Source organism: Peromyscus californicus, unplaced genomic scaffold (assembly GCF_007827085.1).
Source record: "Peromyscus californicus insignis strain IS unplaced genomic scaffold, ASM782708v3 Scaffold_23__1_contigs__length_62951481, whole genome shotgun sequence".
In the NCBI taxonomy this organism is placed as follows: Eukaryota; Metazoa; Chordata; class Mammalia; order Rodentia; family Cricetidae; genus Peromyscus; species Peromyscus californicus.
This window is the reverse complement of record NW_026294534.1, coordinates 46,227,930-46,252,571: the sequence shown is the minus strand read 5'-3', so window position 1 is coordinate 46,252,571 and position 24,642 is coordinate 46,227,930. Positions and strand designations below refer to the sequence as shown.

The 24,642-nt window shown below is 36.8% G+C and overlaps 1 protein-coding gene across 2 annotated transcripts in view; it reads right to left on the bottom strand.

The window, feature by feature from the left end:
* Positions 1 to 24,642, bottom strand: part of Glra3 (glycine receptor alpha 3) — a 158,438-nt gene that overhangs the window by 108,323 nt on the left and 25,473 nt on the right. For both annotated transcript variants that reach the window (XM_052752309.1, XM_052752308.1), the window contains exon 2: positions 4,182 to 4,309. In XM_052752309.1, the coding sequence (XP_052608269.1) occupies positions 4,182 to 4,309 (128 nt within the window). The remainder of the gene's footprint in view (positions 1 to 4,181; positions 4,310 to 24,642) is intronic.

Below are 24,642 nucleotides of genomic sequence, written 5' to 3'. Positions count from 1 at the left end.
GGCACAAAGGAAATGATGTAGCACCAGAATTCATTACATTTTGATCAAATAAATAATTATATGGAAGGTAATGGGAGTCAGGTTTGTGCTCTCAGATGAGAAAGTTAAAATACGGAAACTGAGAAACTGGAATAAACTTTATAGTATTGTAAGTATCATGTAAAGTCATGGTCTTCAGTGATCACACACAAGGAAGTAAAAACAGAAACTTGCAAACATGTCTGTATGCAGTGCTTGTACATGTATGTTTGATATAGCTCCTATATGTAGATATGTTTTAATGAGTAACAATGTAAGTACTCCATGTGAAAATTATCAGTAATGATAAATATCAACATGACCTACGTATGATAGGATGCAACCTGTAAAACTTCAGCCAAAATGTACTATTTAAAAAAAAAACAGTTGAGGAAATACTTGACAAGTACAAGGTAATTAATTTATATTCTTCCAAGTAACTGAAGAAATATTTTAATGCCAAGATATTTTAGATGTCTGTTTGTTTTCTAATGAGAGAGAAAGAAGGAGTATGGATTTGGATAAGTAGGAAGATTGGAAGGATATGGGAGCAATTGAGAGAGAAGAAACTAACGAGAATATAGTGTACATAAAATATCTATTTTTAATTTTAAAAAATGAAACACTGTTTCAGACTAAAGGAGACAGTGATTGTAAAGTGGATAAAATTGTTAGGGAACCATCATTATTTAAATAGCTGATGAAGTATGATTGGGAATTTGGAAATTAGATGGAGATGGTATCTTCTTGTTATGTTGCTAGTTTTAGTGGTTGTCAAAGCTAATGATCTCGCTTCTAATGAAGAATTAAGTGTCATAACTTCAGATCACCAACTCACATTGAAATATTTTAATGAAAAAAGGTGGGTTTTTTTGTATTGAACTTGTTATTTTGCTAGTTAGAGAATGTTTTGAAATTAAAATGACATAATTACTATATAAATAGTAATTTAAAGGTACATCAACAGACTGCGAGGAGCCAACTCGAATAAATATATCTAAATCACAGCTCCTCCATCTAGGGATCAGGAAATATTATGGAAGAAAAGATAAAAAGATTGTCAGAGGACCAACACATCATCTGTAAAACAGTTTTTTCCTAGACTATCAATGGATATGATAACAAGAAAGGAGAATTTCTTGTGACCTCACCCCTACACAAAGGACTAGCGGGAACTAATGACTGCTGGGAGGAGAATCAGAATTTCCCTGGAGTGAGCTTGCTTTGTGTTTGTCAAATGTAGAGTGGTAGGCCTTGGAGCCATATATACACAATCAACAATAACAGACTCACCAGAATGTATTTATATATTTGTGCATTTGTGTCTATCTACATGCAACAACAGTAATGTAAATGTTAGTGTATTTGTACAAATCTATATGCAACACAACAATGAAAGAAAGAGTCTATCATGTTGAAACTGGGGGGGGACTCAGGAGTGATAAGAGAGAGGGTATCTGTGAGGGGCTGGAAGGATGAAAGGTAATGGGAAAGTGATGTAATTCTATTTCAGTTAAAACATATGTTTTAAAAGTAAAAAGAGAACAAAAGTAAAATATACTTTGAACATGTAGACATTTATGATTTTAGAAAAGTTCTTACTCAACAGACTCTGTCACAATGACGTTACAATATGTAGACATGCAAAAAAAAAATTTCCCAAAGTAGCAAGAAAAATAGTGTCTTGGTGCATAGGAATAGTTAAAATAAGAAAATAAAATCTTTAAAATATTGATTTTATATTAAAAATATATAGGGACAATACATTAAATGTTATCATGCAGATAATATACATATAATATTATCTATGTATATTTATATGTCTAAATATAGTCAGATAGACACTAGCAGTGTTAATTGATTTGTAATATGTTCAGAAAGGTATTAATATAGAGAAAAAAAGCAAGTAGAGAGAAAACACAAGGATACTGTGAAAACAAATAATGTTATTTCTATTTATATAAAGAATGAACATTAGAGATAGACTAAGAGAGCAACAAGTATAAAATAAATATTTGTGAGGATTTCAGAATTGAGTGATTGACATAGTACTCTCTGCTGAAGTTCAATTTATATTAAAGATCATGAAAGGCCAATGGAAGGGACCAAAATTAGTAACAATGAAAAGAAGCAAATTCCAAGGGTGGCTGCTAGAATATTTTAGTTGAATATAGTGTTATTATAATATGATTAATCTTTTATTTGCTATTCAATTGTGCTATTAAGATCTTTAAGTTTCAAATGGTACCAGAAAAATTTCATTTCAATAAAGACTTGAAAACAGTTTTCATTCTGTCTAGTGAGGATGGTAGTGCCAAATAAAAGTGAGAATTAAATAATGTGCCAAAGAAAATGGGAGGAAGTTCATAATTAGTTTAATGGCATAAGAAGTAAAAGGCTGTTAAGGATGATTGACAGATAAAGTATGAATACAATCGAAGACTGAATGGAGCAGGAATGAGGAAAAGGACCTCAGAAGCATCCTTCTTCCTCATTTCCTGTGATACAAGTCTCCTGCTATCAGTTTGGAGAACTTTGAAACATTGTAAAGAACTTTGTTGACAATTGGGACAAACACAATACTTTTCAGTGCCTCAAGACTAAAAGCCTTCTTCCTGGCATTGGTGATCATGGTATATTAGGAACTTTCATTGTTACAGAAACCATGAAGGAAGGGAAGGAGGCTTTATTTGGCTCACAGTTTTGGGATATACAGTTCATCCTGGCAAGGAAAGCATAATGGCTGGGACCAGCTTGGTCGGTGGCAGTCACTAAAAGCATGGCTTCCTCACAAGTCTGCAGTGAAGCAGAGAGCTCAGACCAGGCTAAATTTTTCAATTCCAGCAAGCCTTCCTCCAGCTAGATATTACCAACTGGAAGTTATATCACACCCCAAGAGCTGGAGCCCAAGTACTCAAACACCTGTGTCTGTAAGGGATATTTCAGAGCCAAGCCATTGTACATGACAAAAGTCAACACTCAACACCAAGCAAAGGTCTGGCTTGGAAAGCCTTTCCTTTCCAATTTTATTTTCAAGAGAGAAAATATACTTAAATAAAAGACAGAATGAAAAGAAAGAGAAAAGGATCGGGGGAGAAGTACAAATGGTGCCATGATGCCTGTGCAAATCAACTCGACTGTTCTGAACTAAATTGCATCCTACCACTCATAGAAAATTGGGTGGTTTGATACAAATAAAAAATATTAATTAATATGATTTTTCCTATCATTTTAAAATTTAGAATTTTAGTACAGTGAAACCATACTTACGATGTAGAAATGGTAGAAACATAACATGCTTTTATGGCGTTGTATAGCCCACGAAAACAGTTCAACAAAAGAAAGAGCTCTAGAGCAAAGGAGGGGCTCTAGTCCATCAATTATGATAAATTAACTCTATCGATAGAAGATGCCAATAGTGGACAAGCCATCAGGATGCAAGTATATGCATTTTATAATGAGTGTTTTCTGAAACATAAACTGCTATAACAAGGGCCTATTAATTTTACAACAAAGGTTTCCAGGCAAACCAGAGCTCAAAAACTATGTCCATGTAATTCCCATCCTTAATATAAAAAAGGAATTTATTTTTTTTCTAGTTGCTTCAGGTTTACAGAGACTTAGATAGAAATAAATAAAACCTAAACTCTAGATGTTAAGCTTTTGTTCCAGATGGTGAGATAACAGATAGGCATTAATACACACACACACACACACACACACACACACACACACACACACACACACACACATACACACACTCCTGTAATAAAAGGTTGATATAAGAAATACAGCTGTTTAGAACCCAGGCATAGTGGTGTACACCTATAATACTACATTGTTGAGACTGAGGGAAAAGAATGGCCATGAGATTAATACTGGCTTGGGCTACATGGAATACATAACAAGGCCTTGTCTCAGAAAAATCAAAACCAAACAAATAACAAATAACTATTAAGGAGAGAATAGTACTGTTTGTCCACAGCGGGCACATTATGCTATCTCCGAACATGAAAACAGGCTTTTCTTTTGCAGGCACAACTCTTATTAATACAGCACGTCAAAGACTATTTGAAGTAAGCGTTCCAGTTTCTGGTAGAATCGATTTGAAAACCTAACTTCTTTAAGCACCCTGCACCCGAGGAAGTCAACAGAGCAGCTACCTTTGAAGTTAGGCCGGATCCTCGCATCATACCCCGATGTCCTCCCCATCAGCTTGTCCAGAAAATCGGAAGGTGACATTGGAGCACTTCGTGATCTCGCACTGTTTGTTTCCTTCGTGGCAACCAAACTGCAAACGAGAACCAAGTGAGAGACTTTACTAACAGAAATCGGACATCGCCTCCTGTAAAAACGCAACGTGAAAGAAATGTAAATATCACACGGTGAATAATACAAGACAAATGTTTGTGGATTTATGATCGATGCTTGTTTGTAAAATCTCACATGTATTTCTTCACTGTTGGAGGTGGCGTTATGTTGTACTAAACCTGGGAACAAAAATCTATTTCCAAGTTTTTAAGCTTTTCAAATCTGTTTACTCAGACTTGATGTCAGATTGCCATTTTGCTAAAAGTATCCTTAGTGCTTGAGGAATAAAAATATGAAAGTGTAGCTTTGGTATGTAATTTTCTTTACTTTTATTGAGACCAAAACTCCCACTTTTTAGTTTTTGTGCATTTTGCTCAGCGGTAACAAAATGACTATAAAATGTATAAATAATAATGTTCTTTATTCAGTTAGAATGTTTCCTCTATTAATAACAATGCCATTACATTCACTTATTTGCACTTGTATGCTGCTTATCAGTTGTATACATTTTGTTAAGATCCCCCACCCGCCCCCCCCCACCCATCAATGCCTGAAGCAGGAGGGAGAGCTGGCTCTGTGGTCCTAAGAGCAGAAGAGCTGTCCGGATCCCCACCAGCTGCAACACTCAGGAGAGCAGGCCATGCACCTCACCTGGGCAACGCAGGAGTGCCAACCCTATTGGCGGAGGTGTGGATGAGCCAACCCCGAAGATGTAAGCATGGGGTAGCTGTCTCCACTACTCATTTGTCACCTGGTGGTGTGGGTGGGAGAGAGATGTCCTCCCTAACCCTCCCCCCACTACTACCTGCAACAGACAAGTGAGAGGACCTCCCTCTTTGCCAGCTGCAGCACTCAGAGAAGCAGGCTCTACTCCTCGCCTAGGTAGCACAGCAGAGCTGACCTTGTCGGGGGTATGATTGACTGAGCCCCAATGTTTCGAGCAAGGGAGAGCTGTCACCATTACTCATCTGACATGTAGTGGCATGGGTAGAGGAGAGATGCCTCCCCTCGATCAATGCCTGAGAAGGGTGGAGGACCTGGTCTTGGGATCAGAAGAGCTGGAGGGCTTTCCATAACCCCTCACCAGCTGCAGCACTCAGGAGCGGCACCTGTACCTCACCTGGGCAACATAGTAGAGATGGCCCTGATGGTGAAGGTGGGGGAGAGCTGACCCTGAGAGTGTGTGAGCAGGAAAACTAGCCCAGTCTCTATCTCATTGCTGCAAGGGTGAACTAGCCAGGGCAATGCTGTAGAGCGCACCCTGGTGGTGAGGACAGGGGAGTACTGGCTGGCAGACCAACCCTGCAGCTGCCTAGGCCCAGAACCAGGATTATGAGTTTGCCCACTCCAACATCCATACCATCTATGATCTGCTAGACCATGTGAAGAGGCCTGACCTGCAGAACCAAAGCTGCAGGATCTCCACAACAGAGGGCAACAACTGGATATCCAAGAAGAGTCTCAGTGAGGGCCCAACATAGACAGTGTAGTAGAAACCAGAGGCCGTGAACCAGACCAATGACTCTTTGCCACGAACACTTGTAAGTAAAGATATATGGACAAAGGGGTTTACTGTGTGAGTCATCATGTCACACAGCAGCTTCCATGATGAGAGTTTTAATTTTTTTTCCTTTTTTTCTCTTAAAATTTGGGGAGGGGATTGCAGGGTCAGAGGGCAGATGCAAAGGGTTGAGGAAATGAATGGGATCAAGATGCATGATGTATTTGTATTTTTAACTTCATTTTGAAACAGGACTTCACTATCCTACCCTGGGTGACAATAAACTTAGAATTTTTCTACTTCAGCATCCTGAGTACTGGAACTATAGGCATGGATACCATGTCTTATTCAAACTTTTTCCCTTTCAGGTAATTGTCCTTTTCTAGAGCCTCATAGTGTGACTGAGCTGTTGCCTTTTCATTTACCTCACTTGGGTTGGCTAGCTGAGTGTAAAAGATTCCTTAATCCTCAAAACTTCAAGAAAATAAAGCTTACCTGTGAATATACACAGAGTCTAGACATCATGGACTCAAATTGATGCTACTTCCCGGGAGCTACCATTTTTATACTCTCTCGACTCTGCCAAGCAATTCAGAATATTGCCAAACTTTGAACCATTTTGGCTATCACCAGGTATTATCACAGTGAACTTGTTAAATATCTTATATTTCTCCTGGCAGAACTTTAATGCAAAGTAACAAACAGCCTTGGAGCACCACCATCAAGGGTGTACAACATAGATGCAAGTGGTGATTCTGACTAGCTGTAAAATGCAATTTCAGTGACAATGAGAGCAATGTCTATGGGAACACTATATCACTGCAGTGTCTATAATCACCTGTATAGTGTTTCCACCTTGTTCTGTGTTCTCTGGTCTCTTTCTTACTCGGTGGCTTTCATTCTGCCGTTCTTGCTTTTTCTGCAAATGGAAGTCTTCCCTTTCCTTTTATATCCACTCTAATCCTTATCTCTAGTTACCATTTCTCAACTTTATTCCCTGTTTCTGTGACCATGTAGAATGTTTCTAATATAAAAAAAAAATAATAATAAATGAAGAGAGAAAAGCTGCTAACTCATCAATGTTTCTAGAATTTTACCCTCCAATTTTGACTCTTCTTATGTTGCAATAATAACATTTGTTCATATTGTAAGCATAAGAACACAGAGCAGAAATGCAGTGTTGGAACTCCCATAACTGCACACTGCTATATCACAGCCATTCCCTTTACGTCCTTTGACCTTTGACAAATCCCTCCATTTAGGTATAAGAATATAAATGCTGCAGGATGTCATTCTGTATGTTGTGCGGGACCCAAGAAACCTCCCGACTACACATAAACTCCTACATTCTCCTATCAGCTAGATTACCTGCAAAAGTCAATAATGCTGCTTTATTCTAATTAATAGAGTAGAAAAGAATCTATTTTTAACAAAAGGGATAAAAACTTCAGAAAACTACATGACTGAACTGAAATCCCTCATATCATGCTATGGACGGAGGAGATAACGTAGGTCAGGTCTTGGTGCAACAAGTTTCTTCATAAAAGGGAGGGTGAGGTTAGACAGCATCTGAGACAGAAAAGCAAAGGTAATGTGAAATAGAGAAAGGCACTGAAGTACCATTATCAAGGCCCCTGGACAACAGTCAAAAGCTACAAGAGCTGATGAAGCTGATGCAGGAAACTTCTTGATCTTTGGGAAAGAGTGAGGACCAAAAAGCATCTTGTGTTTGAGTCTACTGCACTAATGTCACAACTGTCTTTCAGAAGGGTGAGGTGGTTCTTAGGTGTGCCTTGTAGTCCTTTGCCATGACATCCAGAGAAGGTAGATGCCAGTGTTCTAGTGAACTCTTCAATTGTTCTACTTTTTCTATCCCAGAATTGTTCTTCCTTGGTTCTTTTCTTTTATAATTACTATTTCTCTGGTAATATTTTTGATTTGATTGTATTTTTATTTTGTGATTTTTCTTTTTAGTTCTTGGAACAGAGTTTCCTCAATTTCTGTTGTAGAATAGTATTTAAAGGTGTGTTACTTTTGTTTATGCTGCATTTAACTCTGTGAAACTGTGTTACTTTGCCTGTCTAAAACACCTGATGGTCCAATAGAGAACAGAACGGCCAATAGCAAGGCAGGAGAAAAGAGAGGTGGGGCTGGGCTGGCAGGCGGAGAAGATATATAGAATGAGAAACCAGGATGGGGAAGAAGTAGCCAGAGAAGGAGGAGGACTCCAAGGGCCAGCCACCCAGCTACACAGCCAGACATGGTATAGGAAGAAAAGAAAAGGTTTACAGGAATAGAGAAAGATAAAAGCCCCAAGGCCAAAGACAGAAAGACTAATTTTAAGTTAAGAAAAGCTGGCAAGAAGCAAGTCAAGCTAAGGCCAGGCATTTATAAGTAAGAATAAGGCTCCGTGTGCAATTTATTTGGGAGCTGTGCTGCCCCCCCCCAAAACAGCAAAGAGTAAAACAAACAACAACATATTTCTTGTAATGTGTTTTAAGTAACTGATTTAAAGGCTTTACCTACTTTGCTTCCTTACCAAGTTTCAGTTGGTTACTTTTTGTCTTTGTCTGAGCTATGTTTTTTTTGTTTGTTTCTTTACAAATTTTATAATTTGCAATGAAAACTAGACAAGTAAAGTGGTTTAATGTGAGAGTTTTGGAAATATTCACTCTTCACCACCATACTTTTTTACTGTATTTTGTAAGGCTGACTGATGGACTAAATCCACAATATCTGCATTAATCCTCATTTGACATCATGGGGATATCTCCTTATTCAGAAAAGAAGTGGTATCTATAAATTCTTAGACTAACTCTCCAATGTGTTTGTGAGCCAGATAGAGTTCAGGAGGCTTTCGTAGGTCTTTTCTGAGCACACATACATGGTATACTCACAATCTCATACACACATGTGACCATAGATGTCTAGGAGCATACAAAAGTTTTCCTAGACCCTATGAACAGGTATATCTACCAGTTTTCCTTTTACGAATTAATACGAGTCTGTTATTTGTTCTCACAGTTATACATTGCCTCAGGTACTTGTCAAGCTAAAAAAAAAAGATATATAAATACTTTTGATAAACATCTCCAGGAAAAAGGCATTTTGCAGTGGGTGAGTTACAAGTTACATTAAATAAAAAGGTCTGTGCCAATGCATTTTTCCCAGAGAACCTTGAAATGTGAAAAATAGCAACAACTCTCTGAGATTGAGGCATTGAAGGTTGAAACTCCATTCTGCTCCTTGGGATTGACTGCTTTTGCTTTAGAGCGCTCCCACAGAGCTTCAGAATTTGGGCTAGGAACCCAGAAAGCTATAATGCCACAAGTTTTATTCTTCTTACAGAGTTAGATGTTTGTAGTAATTAAGTAACTTCCTAGATTGCTGCAAGCTTCCGATTAACTGCCAGAGTTTTAAAAAGGTTAGATTATAGTTTTCTTCCAGTGTTTCTAGAGATGAGAGTTGATAGAGGTCCACATGACCCTATGTTCTCCCCCCATTCCCATACCCTATCTCCTAGACCTCTTGTCATATTGGTCTTATTTTTTTCTCTCTCTCTAAAGATCCAACCCACATATGTCTCCACCTTACTGTTCCTTTCTGTTCTGAATAATTTTATTTTTTATTTATGACCTCAGATAATTCCTTAATACCATTTTTAAGACTTTAGAAGCTCATAACTAACATCAAAATTTGATATTAAAAGAAAGGGCATTGGTAATGCTTTTGAGTTTTCAAATTGAGAAGTCAAAAGCTATTAACCACATCTTAGTAAGTAGTTGATTTATAATCTAGTGACAGAATTAAAAGCAATATGTATTATCTATCTAGCTATCATCTATCATCTAGTTCCCCAGCTATCATCTATACCTCCACAAGCAATGTTTATCTCTACCAGAAAATGAGAAGAGGTTATTTATATAAAAATAACTGCTGTTCTACCAGGTTGACCTCAGTCTGTGGGGAAGGCTTTGCCCTGGAGGAGATGGGAATGGGGGGGGGGCGTTGGGGGGAAGGTGAGGGGGACGGGAGGGGGGAGAACAAGGGAATCCGTGACTGATATGTAGAACTGAATTGTATTGCAAAATAAATTAAAATAAATTAAAAAAAAATAACTGCTGTTGATATTTGGGTGTTTGAAAATTTCACTGCATGTCCTTTCCAGATACATCAAAGAGTATTACATAGCAGCATGGAAAGTGATATTACTAAGATGTGAAATTAAAATTTATACTGTCTTCTTCATTTTTGACAAAAGTAATTATATTTCTTTAGTGGATAAAAAATAAAATTTTAGTACTATTCCATTGTATTCACATCGTACTTATCTTTCAAAAAATCCATCTGTTTTCCTAATATTTTTGTTGACTTATTTCTAAAATAACTTTTGAAAATACTACAATGCAATGTCAGTCTTAAAATATATTATTAGATCCAAAGATACATCTTTCATCTCATAACAAACAATTATTTATTCTTTGTAACAAATTATCATGGAACTTTGACATTTGAATTAATCTGAAGACTCACATACTGAAATGTTCTAATAGTGGCTATGAAGATCTCATCCGTGTAAATTTTTCCTTTAAAAATCTCTTCAAACTCAAGTACAGGTTAGTACTAGAATACTAGTGACATTTGATACCTTGATTGTCTAGAGTATGTGATCACATTACTTAAAACCAGACATCTATAGTAAGAAAATGCATTGAAGAATAAATATGATGAAACGGATTTTATTTGGTTAATGTGGTATATTTCTACCTGTGAATATTTTGTTCTATTATGTAGACATCAATAAGATATAGAAGCTACAGTTCAGAGTGGTGAACTGTGTTCTATCTGCAGGCTTTTTGTGTGTACGCTGATGATCTGAACAGAAGCAAGACAGCTTCCTGCTATCTCAATAGTTCGTCTATGAATCTACTACAAAGTATACAGATGCACTATATTACTATCACTCCCAAATTCCTGGTTGAATATTTCAAATTCTGTTAGCAAACACTACCTGCTTTCAATATCAAAATACTCTTTTGGGAGCATTAAAAAGAGAAAGTATAATTATTATTATTTCAATGTTAAGATGAGCCTTGATCATTTTGTCTGTTAATAATTCACTATTTAAAATATTTTAATATTTTGTTTCTTTTGATATTTTGTTTTATTAGTCTATATAGTAAAAACAATGGATTTCACACATGTAAATAAGGCACCTTGGTTAAGTTTATGTCCGATTTCAAAAAGTCAAATATTGCAATAATTGTGTTTTTATGAAATTTAATTTGAGTTACCCCCTAAAATTAAACTTGAAATATGCTCTTGTCTCCAGAATTTTGTGTTTTCAGCTTTATTCCATAAAATATTATAACATGAGATCACCAGGAATGCTAACATATAAGAATCTATTTTTGTTGAGGACAAGTATTTTGTGAGAAGAACTTCAATTAATTATTTATTAAGCAACAATTACTGAAGCCTGGCAAAGACTCTGCATTATGCCTGAGAGAATTTAAAAGAAGAACAGATATAAATAGAGAAATACATTAAGTTAAATATATATGCTCATACTTATACATACCACTTAAATTACTAGCATTTTGTTATCCCAAATAAAGGCATTCATTGTCTATAAAATTAATATTCAAAACAATTTGAAGAGAAAATATTGCATTAGTCTCCTGTAGTCTAGTATAAAATATGAAGGATGTATTTCTGCAAAATAATCTTAGATGTTTCTGTATGCTTTTTTCTGTGCAAATCAGAAAATCCATCAAAACTATTTTCTCTAAAAAGCAAAAATGGATTTTATTGTCAAATATTATCTTATTATTATGTAGGGTGAACATTAATTTTATCCTAAATAAAACTAAACAAAAATCATGGTTCCATTGATATAGCACATAATATTTAATACAATTATTTATGTAAGTTAATTACTAATTTATGATGAATACATAAAATGCACACAGGGTTGGGATGGAGACAGGATAAAAGAGATGATGAATTATTTTTAAAAATGTAAGATTTCATAAATCTTTTACATAGGAAAATATTCATTAAAAATAAAATGGCCAAACATTTAATATGTAAACACTTATAAAATGTAATATATGTCACAATACACTTAAATAGTTGCATATGCATATATATATACAACTAATTTTGATTTTGAGCATAATTTACTAGATATGATTCACTACATTAAGAATAGTAAGTAGTGACTCCTAAAATACATGTGCATTATATATAATATATGTGTACATGTATATATTTTTTTTTTTTTTTTTGGTTTTTCGAGACAGGGTTTCTCTGTAGTTTTGCGCCTTTCCTGGAACTCACTTCGTAGACCAGGCTGGCCTCGAACTCACAGAGATCCGCCTGGCTCTGCCTCCCGAGTGCTGGGATTAAAGGCGTGCGCCACCACCGCCCGGCCCTAAGATATTTTAGAAACATTATTGCTGTGGGATGTTCTGTATGGCAAATGTGTTGCTGATTAGTCAATAAATAAAACACTGATTGGCCATTGGCTAGGCAGGAAGTGTAGGCGGGACAAGGAGGAGAATAAAGCTGGGAAGTGGAAGGCTGAGTCAGAGAGACACTGCCAGCTGCCACGATGAGAAACAGCATGTGAAGATGCTGGTAAGCCACGAGCCATGTGGCAAGGTATAGATTAATGGAAATGGATTAATTTAAGCTGTAAGAACAGTTAGCAAGAAGTCTACCACGGCCATACAGTTTGTAAGCAATATAAGTCTCTGTGTTTACTTGGTCAGGTTTGAGCGGCTGTGGGACTGGCAGGTGAGAGAGATTTGTCCTGACTGTGGGCCAGGCAGGAAAACTCAAGCTACACATTATAGAGTATAAGGATTCAATATGGATTTTCAAAAAGTCCTTAGATATTTATTGTCCCTCCCAATATTCACATAATGGGGGAGATAATGTCCCAAATAGACATTTTATGGCACCTAAACACCAGTGCCAGAAATGGGTTATGTCATTGATCCAGGGGGTGCCAGAGACCCCTCACAAAGCTCTCAGTCCATTGCCAAAGCTACTGATTACTGTCTGTAATGGCGGAGCCCCAGTGCTGAAGACACAACCTGTTAGTTTCATTGAATGTGAGGAAATCAATCTGGACCCCAACTAGCAGTTTCACCCATGCTAAATAGCATTCATCGCATTCAAAAGTGCTTTGTGTACTACCATTGAAGAAAATTAATCATCAATTTTAGCCAGCTACAGACCCTGTGACCTACATCAGAGACCTGCCTACAAAAATATGTTGATAAAACAGTGGTATGAATGTTATCAGTGTAACCAACCACTTTTTTTTTTTATTGGATTTAAGGCCTAGTCTGTAAGAGGGAACCCATGCCAACACTGTTGAAATGGCTAAGCACCTAAAAATAGATAGGTTTTGGGACTAGGGGGAAAACCTACTACTACTGTTCTACTAAAGAAATACAACAACAAAATTATTCCTTATGACATATAACTATAGATTAGTGCCTTGCTCAGTCCTCATGAAATAAACTTCTTCTTGGAGTAGATGGCAATTGACACAGACCCATAACTGGACAACATTCAGTTGAGTTAGAATCTTTGGACCATTCAGTCCAATTTTTTTTTTAATAAAGTCCCTCTCCTCAAGGCTCAGGAATCTGAGGGAAACAGGAGGTGGAAAGATTGTAACAGCCAGAGGTGACAAATGGCTTTAAGGCAACAGTGTCTGATACACATATGAACACCCAGAGAGTATGGCAGTATGCACAAGACATGCATATTTTCAAACCAGAAAGTCACAGCATTATGAATGGAAGCTGACACAAATTCCCACACCTAGTCAAGAAGCTCTTTATAACTGATATCTTCTGGAACAGGGAAAATCAGTTTTCTCTAATGGAGTGCCTCCTGATGTTTCAACCGCACTTCTGGGCAGGCCCCATGCATCAGGCCAATATAAAATGGGCTTCATTTTTCTGTTTTTTTTTTTTGTTTGTTTGCTTGTTTTGCTATTTTATGACTTATTGGTTTTCTTTCTCTTTAGTTTGTATGTTTTGACTTTAAATTTTTGTTCTTTGTTTTCATTTTCTTTTTATGAGAGAGAGAACATGAAGTTGGGTGAGTAGGAAGGCAGAGAGGATCTGGAAAGACTTGGAAGAGGGAAAATAATACATCAAAATATACTGTATGAAAAATTTAAATGAAAAAATTTAAAGAACAGTAGAGTGTATATAACTCTTCTCTGAGTCTTTGAAATGTTCAAAGTGCCATGTACTGCTATCTTTGGATTCCGTGGGAAGTAAGTAGGCACTGGGAAATGAGAAGGGGGTGAAGGAAATGACCTGCAGATCATTTGTACTAAAAGAAAAAATTCACCTGCTTAGTTGAGTCACACCATGATATACTATTTGAAGTTATTGTAAAGTGTGTTGATTCTTTGAATCCTTTCTCAGCCCATTTATCATTTGTATATGAAGCACTACTGATTTTTTTTAGTTAAACTTATATCCAGCCACTTGACTAAAGGTGTTTATGACCTGTAGGAGTTCCCTGGTAGAATATTTGGGGTCACTTATATATACAGTCATATCATCTGCAACTAGTGATACTTTGACTCTTTCTTTCCAGTTTGTATCCCTTTGGTTTCCTTCAATTGTCTTATTGCTATAGCTAGAACTTCAAATAATACATTGAATAGGTACATAGAGAATGGACAACTTTGTATCATTCCTGATTTTTAGTGGGATTGCTTTGAATTTCTCTCCATTTAATCTGATGTTGGCAATCAGTTTGCTATATATTGCTTTTACTATGTTTAGGTATGTCCCTTGTATCTCTGATATCTCCAAGGCTTTTAATATGAAATAGTGTTTGATTTTTTTGTCAAGGACTTTTTCAGCATCTAATGAGATGTTTGCATGTTTTTTTTCTTTCATTTTGTTTATATGATGGAATAAATTGACAGATTTTCGTATGTTGAACCATCCATGAATCTCTGGGATGAAGCCTTCTTGATCATGGTGGATGTCGTTTTTTGATGTGTTCTTGGATTTGGTTTGCTTACATACATATAAAATTGGTTTTTTGAGACAGGGCTTCTCTGTGTAGCTTTGCGCCTTTCCTGGAACTTGCTTTGGAGACCAGGCTGGCCTAGAACTCATAGAGATCTGCCTGGCAGCAATGGCTGAGTGGTTTGCTAATATTTTGTTGATCATTTTTTCATCAATGTTTATGAGTAAAACTGGTCTGTAATTTTTTTTCTTTGTTGAGTCTTTATGTGGTTTGGGTATCAGGGTAACTATGGCCTCATAAAAAGAGTTTGGTAATATTCCTTCTCTTTCTATTTTGTGAAATAATTTGAGGAGTATTGGTATTAGCTCTTCTTTAAAAGTCTGGTGTAATTATGTGTTAAAACTGTCTGGCCCTGGCCTGGTTTTGATTGGGAGACTTTTTAATGAATGTTTCTATTTTCTAAGGGGCTGTAGGTCTATTTAAATTGTTTATCTGATCTTGATTTAACTTTGGTAAGTGGTGTCTATCAAAAATTTGTCAAATACTTTTAGATTTTCCAGTTTTGTGGGGTACAGGTTTTTGAAGTATGACCTAATGCTTTTCTGGGAGGATGCTTGCTCAACTATGTTCATGGCAGCTTTATTTGTAATAGCCAGAACCTGGAACCAATCAAGATGCCCCTCAACTGAAGAATGAATAAAGAAACTACTGGTATACTTACTCAATGGAGTATACTCAGCTGTTAAAAAGTGATACCATGAAATTTGAAGGCAAATGGATGGAATTAAAAAAAATCATCCTGAGTGAGATAACCCAGACCCAGAAAGATAAGCATGGTATGTGCTCACTCATAAGTGGATTATTAGCTGTAAAATAAAGGATGACTATGCTGCGATCCACACACCCAGAGAGGCTAGGTAACAAAGAGGGCTCAAGGGGAGGGATGTCCAGATCTCCTTGGGAAGGAGAAATGGGAAACATTTTGTGTGTAGACTTCGGGCAGGTGGGGATGCAAACATGAATGATCAGGTTGAGGGGTAAGGGGGAAAGTATTGTAAGAGATTACTGGAAAGAGGGGCATTTCAGGGTCAGGTAAAAACCTGGAGCAAGAGAATCTCCCAGGAATCTGCAAGGATGACCCCAGATAGGACTCCTAGCAATAGCAGATATGTAGCCTAAATTGGCCATCTCCTGTGACCAGGTAAGATTTCAAGTGGAAGAAGTGGGAACCAACCCCGTCACATAACCTTGGACCTACAGTCTGTCCTGCCTATGGGATGTGTTGGGGTCAGGGTAGCCTAGAGATTGAGGGAGTGGCCAACCAATGACTAGTCTAGCCTAAAACCCATGTCAGGAGAGTAAGCCAATCCCTGACACTGCCTGGAGCACCAAGACTCCCTACAGGCTGGATGACCTCGAGACCTAGGATAGAACCAAGCATGACTGGAGGGAAAACATAGCAATGAAATGATGCCTAAATATATTCTGCTATATTCATAGATTGGTTCCTAGCCCAATTGTCATCAGAGAGGCTTCATCCAGCAACTGATGGAAACAGATGCAGACCCACAGCTAAACATTAGGAGGAGCTGGGAGAATCCTGCAGAAGAGGGGGGAAAAGATTGTAGGAGTCAGAGGGGTCAAAGACACCACAGGCAAACCCATAGAATCAACTAACTTGGGTTCCTAGGAGCTGACAGAGACTGAACTGACAACTAGGGAGTGCTGTGGATGTTGTCCTGTATAAATAAAACACTAATTGTCCAGTGGCCAGGCAGGAAGTATAGGCCGGACAAGGAGAGAGGAGAATTCTGGGAAGTGGAAGGCAGAGGAAGGAGACACTGCCAGCCACCGCCATGACAAGCAGCATATGAAGATACCAGTAAGCCATGAGCCACGTGGCAAGGTATAGATTTACAGAAATTGATTAATTTAAGATATAAGAACAGTTAGCAAGAAGCCTGGCATGGCCATACAGTTTGTAAGCAATATAAGTCTCTGTGTTTACTTGGTTGGGTATGAGCGGCTGTGGGACTGGCCTGTGACAGAGATTTGTCCTGACTGTGGGCCAGGCAGGAAAACTCTAGCTACAAATGGCGCCCAAAGGGTTGTCAAGAGTTTCCACCTAAAACCTGAGTAAAAAGATACTAAAACAGAGCTAAAAACAGTTCCTATTTGTCTCTTTCCAGTTAGTGGCAGCCTGCGTGTTTGACCTACTATCTACTATGGTGGGTTTCTGGCGTGCATGCTCGAAATGCAGTATGCTGGGAATGAGGCCTTTGCAACTGGTGATATTTTATTTGTACTGAAATGTGATTTTATTTGTATGCTAATAAATAAAGTTGCCCAGGGGTCAGAGCTATTAGCAAGCCATAGTGAAAACTGGGCGGTGGTGGTGCACGCCTTTAATCCCAGCACTTGGTAGGCAGAGCTAGGTAGATCTCTGTGTGTTCAAGGATACAGACAGCATTGGAGACACACACCTTTAATCTCAATACCAACCATAGAAGACCTGGAGGTCTGTACAGACAGGCAGTGACGAGGCGGTCATGTGGTTGGGTTTACAACCAATGAGAAGGCAGAACAGAAAGTCTTTATAAAGACAAACACACAGGAAGTAGCTCTCTTTCGAAGAGGTAGGACCACTGCGAGAGGAAGGGTAAGGTTTTTAGCTCTTAACTCTGACCTCTTGGCTTTCTTCTTTGCATTGGTTCTGTGTTTCTTATTGAATAAGATGGTTACTTCTACAAGGGAGCCTTCATGGAACTGACCTAGGCACTCTGCATGTATGTTATAGTTGTGTAGCTTGGTCCTCTTGTGGGACTCCTATCAGTGGAAGCAGGGGCTGTCTTTGACTCTTTTACTGGATTTTGGGACCCTACTCATCATGCTGGGACATCTTACCCAGCTTTAATATATGGGGAGGTGCTTAGTCTTACTGGAACTTGGTATGCCATGTTTTGTTAATATCCACAGAAGACCTACCCTTTCCTGAAGAGAAATGGAGGAGGATTGGGTGGGTGGGAGCAGAGTGGTGGGTTCAGAGGAGGGACTGATAGGAGAGGAGGGAGAGGAAAGTGTGGTTGGGGTATAAAATGAACTAATAAACAAGTAAAATAAAAATTTCTTTACATTTCATAATAAAAATCGCAAAGCAAGGTTTTCAGATTGATGACTATAAAATGTACAAAAATCCTGGGCAGAGAAATACCCCAGGTTTTACTTCCATTTAATATGACTTGAGTATGTGTCTACCTTCAGTTTCTATGTTAGAATTTTAATTCTAAGCTGATGGTGATAGAACATGGAACTTTGGGCAGCTGACTAGAATCAGGTAGGAAAGACATGGTTAGAGAGGTCCCAGAGGTTGCTTTAGCACCTCCAAATATGAGGTCCCAGTGAGAAGACAGTGGTTATTGATCCAGCAGAACTTCACCAGACACATATATTTGTGGCTTAATCTTGGACTTTTCAGATGGTAGCACTATAAGAACTAAGCTTCTGTTGTTTATATGACATCATTTACCAACAGTTGATTACCATTTCCTTAATGGGCTAATGCAGAGACACACAATTGGACAGAAGTGTTTGGTTTTATTTTGATAAGTTTAATTTTGAGTGAAAAGGAATTTTTCTCAAAAAAAAGCCATTGAATCATTGCCTATGAAATATCTCTTTTCTTTTTCTAAAAATTGTAGAGACTTCACATACAATGAGATTTTTGTGTCAACTCTAATTCTTGCTCTTACATGTTCTCCTTAAAACTTTCTTCTTACACAGTTGTATGTGAGCTTGGTACCATATTAATATTAGCTGTCAGAGAACTACAGTCATTTTAAAGATCTCATAATAAAACACACATAAGGCTCTACATAATTAATCCTAAATGTTCTCTCTTTTAAAGTGTCAACATCATCTGTGCATATATATATATATATATATATATATATTTTTTTTTTTTTAAAACCTCAAGATAGAGCTAGGCAATGAGAAAATTTACAGGATTGATTTAAGATAGCTCTTCTGAAAATAAACTTGATCATCAAGGCCATTTTTTTGTTCAAACCTCTCAGTACACAAAGCTAAGATATTTACAGCAAGTTACTATGGCTGTGGGCAAATTAACATGATCAGTACTTTTAAGAGAAACAAACTTGACTGTCTTATTTATGAATCTTCTCAAAAATCTGTGTTAATTAGCTTCCCTCCCACGCTTGACTGCTGCTCATTTCTATGATGTACTGAGAATCTCACTTACTATTAACTTCATTTGGAAATTATGTGTGGCCTCAAACACATTGCCTTCAAAGTTTTTTTAAACATAAATTTTTTACATACTACTTGTACAAAGGCACAGTAGTAGAAAGTTCAGAAGCTCTTTAAATATAAGTCTTTGAGAATTTCAATATAATATATTTTGTTTATATTCACCCCCAATCGTCCCCCAATGCCTCTCAGATTTACAATCAACCTTCGAATCTCATCTCAACTCTGTGTCTTCTTTCTATGTAAATAATCCACCAAGTCCTGTCAGTGCTGCCGATACACTCGTGGGAGTAGAACCATCATCTGAGCATAGTCAGCATACCAGGGACCACACCCTTAGAGAAAACTGACTCTGCCACCCCCAGAAACCATTAATTATCTATAGCTCCTCCGTTATGTATGGGGTTCTTGAGTCTCTGCCCCCTTCATGCTAGAACATTGACTGGCTTGAATTTGTGTAGGTCTTATGCAGGCAACCATAGTTTCTGTGCCGTCATGGATGCAGCAATACTGCTGTGTTCAGGAGTCATCATTTCATTCTGGCCCTCTATAACCTCTAGCTCTTACGATCTTTCTATCCTCTCTTCTGAGATAGCCCATGAGCCTTGTGAAGGAGATGTGATACACATGTCCCACTTGTGAATGAGCATTCCACTGACACATCCTCTGTACTTTTATTATTTGTGAGCTTCTGCGTTAACTATCACCTTGTGCACAAAGAAACTTCTTGGATAAGGATTGAAAGCTACATTATTTTTTGGATATAGAGATACGAATTTACAAGACTGACTGATAGTATGTCCCTTTGGCAGAATGATACTAGTGGGTTTCTTTTAAAGGTTGGAAGAATCTATTCGCTTAATTAATTTAACTAAACATCAAAATTGTCAAGAACTTTGAATAATATAAACAGAGTTTTTCTGGTGGACAAAAGCAATAACATAATATAAATGCTTTTAAATGAATTTTCATTATACTCTCTTTTATCTGTCCTTGCTAAATGGATATTCACAACCTAAGAGGAAATCTGAAATTTATAGTGGGGGAAAAGTAATGTAGATGTAACAGAATTCTTTGCATGTGTGGCCACAAGCTTCAGTGCATATATTTTTATGAGCTGACTTGCACAAGGTGACCTGGGAGGAACAAATGGGTGTTCGGGTTCTAAGCAGAAATGTGGAGTGTGAAACAGAAAGAGGTCACTGTGTCTTCTACATCTCCATTAGCCAGTCTTGTCAGGTTATCACTCCTTGAGAACAGAAAGTCCAGTTGTTACTGCATGGCACTGTCTGAATGAGACTAAAACACAACCCAGTTTGAAAAACAAGATCCAGATGGAAGACATCAGCATATTATCCATTTCTTTATGCATCGGTGTAGGAAGAACTAAAGAGAACCTAGTCCATTTTAAAATAAGTGACATTTTGATCATTCCAAACCAAAAATAATATTGTAATTAAGACATTATTAGTAAATATTATATTTTTCATTTTTTATATTAACCATTAACAAGAAGACCAAAGTGAAAAAAATAAAAACAAGACTAATTTGGAACACCTGTGCAGGATCACAAATAAATAAAAATAAATGGACTACAGGGATCTTGATTCTTCTTACTGGGCAATGTATCAATAAAATATGAGTATTATTTTTAAATGATCTCAGTCCTGTCTGCCAATCTTATGAGTGTGGGGAATTCTACACTGCCAAAAGAAATGACAACAGCCTGCAGGTGTCTTAGGCACAGAATTTCTGTAATGGTATCGCAGAAACCTTGGTAGGTATCATTAACTATACATTACAGATGAAAAGATCACATCTACAGAAGAGTTTGCAATGATCCTAAGATTATTCACACACAAAAACCACCAGCTCATATTTTAAATCAAAGTAAACTTCTTTTCCAAAGTAATATAAATGAGTATAAAGATGTGTCTTTTGTTCTTAGCTAATAAGAAAATCTTGTCTCTTCTACCAGCTACACCTCTTTATAGCATCATTTCTTTCAGTGTTGAAACCATGCTGTTATTTCTCTTTTTAACAAAAAGAGAACAAAAATCTTTTCTTGGGGAACAAAAAAATACACAGTGAAAAATGTCATGGCTAAAACCTGAAGAGTAAAAATACTTATGGAAGCGAATGTGGCATCTAGGTTTGTATTTCCATTATGTAAAGCATTAAATTTTAGGAGCAATAACTGAGAACTTAACAGAGTTCAGATTTTGAATGTTTTATAAGTTTAATGTGACAATTACATCCTAGACTCATCAAAAGTATAGATTAATAAAAACTAAAGATCTCAGAAAATTATAACTGTTGGAAAAATAAACAGAAATACAGAGATCCTAGAAGTATTTAAAGTTTCCTTGGAATCATCTATTTCTGAGATTATATTGGAATATGGTGATCCTAGATACTGACAAACTACCATTGTAAGTAAAAGCATGTAACAATGCAACAACCATGTAGGGAGAAAGAATGAACCAACACCCTAGGTCTCCAATTATCTATCTGTCTGTCTGTCTATTATCTATCTATCTATCTATCTATCTATCTATCTATCTATCTATCTATCTATCTATCTATCTATCTTTTTTCTCTCTTTCTCTCCCTCCTTCCCTCCCTCCATCTATCTATCTATCTATCTAAAAAGATGCATATGTATGATGAGAGAAAGGACTAATAATAAAAATCAGGATAATAATATCACCATTGTGAATACTGTAAAATTCCAGCAAGGGGTTTACTTTTATTTACCAACCAAATTAAAAAGATACAATTTTAAAACAAATTAAGTTTAAGAGCTCAAATGTCTTAACAACAGATTAGGCACAACTTATAAGAGGATCAGTCATTTGGAAAGCAGAATAAAAAAAATGTATAAAAGGCAACATGGAAGGATAATAAAATGACAACAAGAGAACAGAGTAAGAATTATTGCCAGGAAACTGAACAGCTATGAAATAGAAAAATAAGGAGGATGATTGGAGAACTCAGACAGAAGCAGTAACTAAAAGATTCATTGCTGAAGTTACCCTGAAACTAAACATATTGAGCTGCAGACACACTACATACTAAGATTTCTAAGAACTATTTACAAATGATCTTGATGTATGTGCAGTGTGTCATAAAAACAGGCATGAGAAAGAAAATTATAATTTTATTACTATTAATATTATTTATGTTGAAGATAAAGTCCAAGGTCTCAAGCATGCTAGAAAAGCACTGTACCACTGAGCTATAGTATAACAAGTCCAAATGAACAATATTCATTTCTATACAAAACTTATCTTTATCATACAATCACTTATTTTTACTAAGCACTTTAATAGTTCTATACTTCACATTCTTCTTGACGCCTGTAGCTTCATGAAGGCTGATTATCTCATGGGTAATGAATAGGATACTTGGTAGTTTGGGCATGGGCTGATTTCAGCTGAAAGAATCAAAAGGCCATAACATAGCTAATTAACTCACTAATTTGTAGTTTCCTAATGACTTATTTATTTTAAAGAAAACTAATTAAATGTTTCAGAGTACATAGAAATTGCTCAGAATTGGCTTAACAGTTCTCATTATGTATTGAGTGCCAGGAATAATTGAACAGAAGGCCTCATGGAACAGTGATTAAAGGCTCCAGATGCACAGCCAGGAGCCTTCTATGTGTTCCTTTCCTGTCACTAACTAGTTGTTGGGCCTTGGGCAAGCCAGACATGCTTTTACCAGTATGAAAACAGTAACTTAAAAGCAATACACATTTTTCTCCACAGAAAAGTTTAATGAAACAAGAGGCAAAACATATTAAAACATCAAGAAATTATGATAGTTTTCTGTTTGTGTTTAGCACCATGACTCTTTGGTTGAAGTCAAGAGAAATCACCTAAAGTTAATTCATGTAAAATGTCCTGGGTGCCTAGAGTGGTATCTGGGAAGCTGAGTAGAGAAAAAGCAGAGAAATCTCAGTAATGAATGAGTAACATAAGCAGAAAGATAATCAGATTGACTCATCCCTGGCCATGAATGTAATTACTAGTTGAAACTGCTTCAGCAAGGGAGATTCAAAGTCACATTAAAAAGAGGTCTGCCGAAATGGGCATTAACTAACATTCTTTTCTACTCACCTTTTTATAAATTCTCATTCATGACATTGAATCTGCTATAACTCAATGACTAAATCTTCACATAAAAACATTTTTGAGTTTAGATTGAATTTTTTTCAATAGATGGATTTAAATGGGTTTTGCTTCTGTAGTATATCTTAAATAATTCAAAGTGAATCTATCTGTATAAAGCTCTGAAAATATGTAAGGAGGGTGGCTGTAGTTCAGAATTTTTAGACAGAAAAATGCTTTAAAGGACAGATGACAAGAAAAAAATGTACCAGTCCATCTAGATGTAAAGACACATAAGAAATGCCAGAGGATCAAAAAGGTTAGTGAAGTTGGAGTAGAGCAAAGGTGTCAGCACAATGCCAAGAGAGGCTGGAGAGTGTGATGAGTACTAAATTACTCAGGGATAAGGAAGAGAAGAATTTAGGAGATCCATAAAGAGCTTTCACAGAAATTAAAATTTATTTCTACCTTATGTGAAGTAGAGGAATTTTGCAATAATTATAGTAATTTTAAAAATATGTAACTTTTGACATGTCGTTCTTTTTAATGGCTGTCCTAATTTACTCCATCTTAATGTTGACTGGATTAGTGACTGAAAGATGGCATACAGTATTTTGGTTAAGTCATGAAATGTATTGTTACTTCTACCCTACAGAGTGATGGATTACTCTCTCTGGGAAAGCAGGGGATCCTGCTGTAGAGATACTGAATAAGTTAGATGGAAGAAATTAAGAGTTGCTCCCATAGACCTTAGCAACTCCCCAGATGGAGTCTCACCCAGAGCCAAGATACCATGTGGCTATAGTTGTGGCTGATGATTTGATGTAATTTCAAGAGAAATTAAGCTAAGATACCTGATTAAACAGTTTAACAACCTTGACCCACAGAAACTATGAGGCTAATGAAATGTGTTGCTATTTTAAGCCACTTACATTAAGGGTAATGAACAATTACCAAGACATTTCTTTGCAAGCACAATAGGTTGAGGTGGAGATTGAAAATAAATCTTTACTATATCATATGATTTGGTGTTATATATTGTTTTTTTTCTTTTAATCAAACAACTAGTCTATAGGAGAACTGCTCAAATAAAGATATAGTTCTTTGTAAGACAAATTGCTAAATGGTCTTATTAATAAAAAACCCAGACCTCGATATTGGGGTGAAAACTGAGAGATCAGAGGAATAGGACAGCCAACCTCACCTTACCAACTCCTCAGCCTCCAGAGAGGACTACTTCCTGTGTACTCACACCTATAAACCTTTCTGTGTCCTGCCATCTTACTTCCTCTCTCCCCCGCCAGCTACATCACTTCCTCTTTCCATCCAGCTCTATCACTTCCTGCCCGTACAGACTTCCAAACCTCTGTGGTTAACTAATGCCAGCTGCCATGCCTGGCTTTGTTCCCAGTGTGG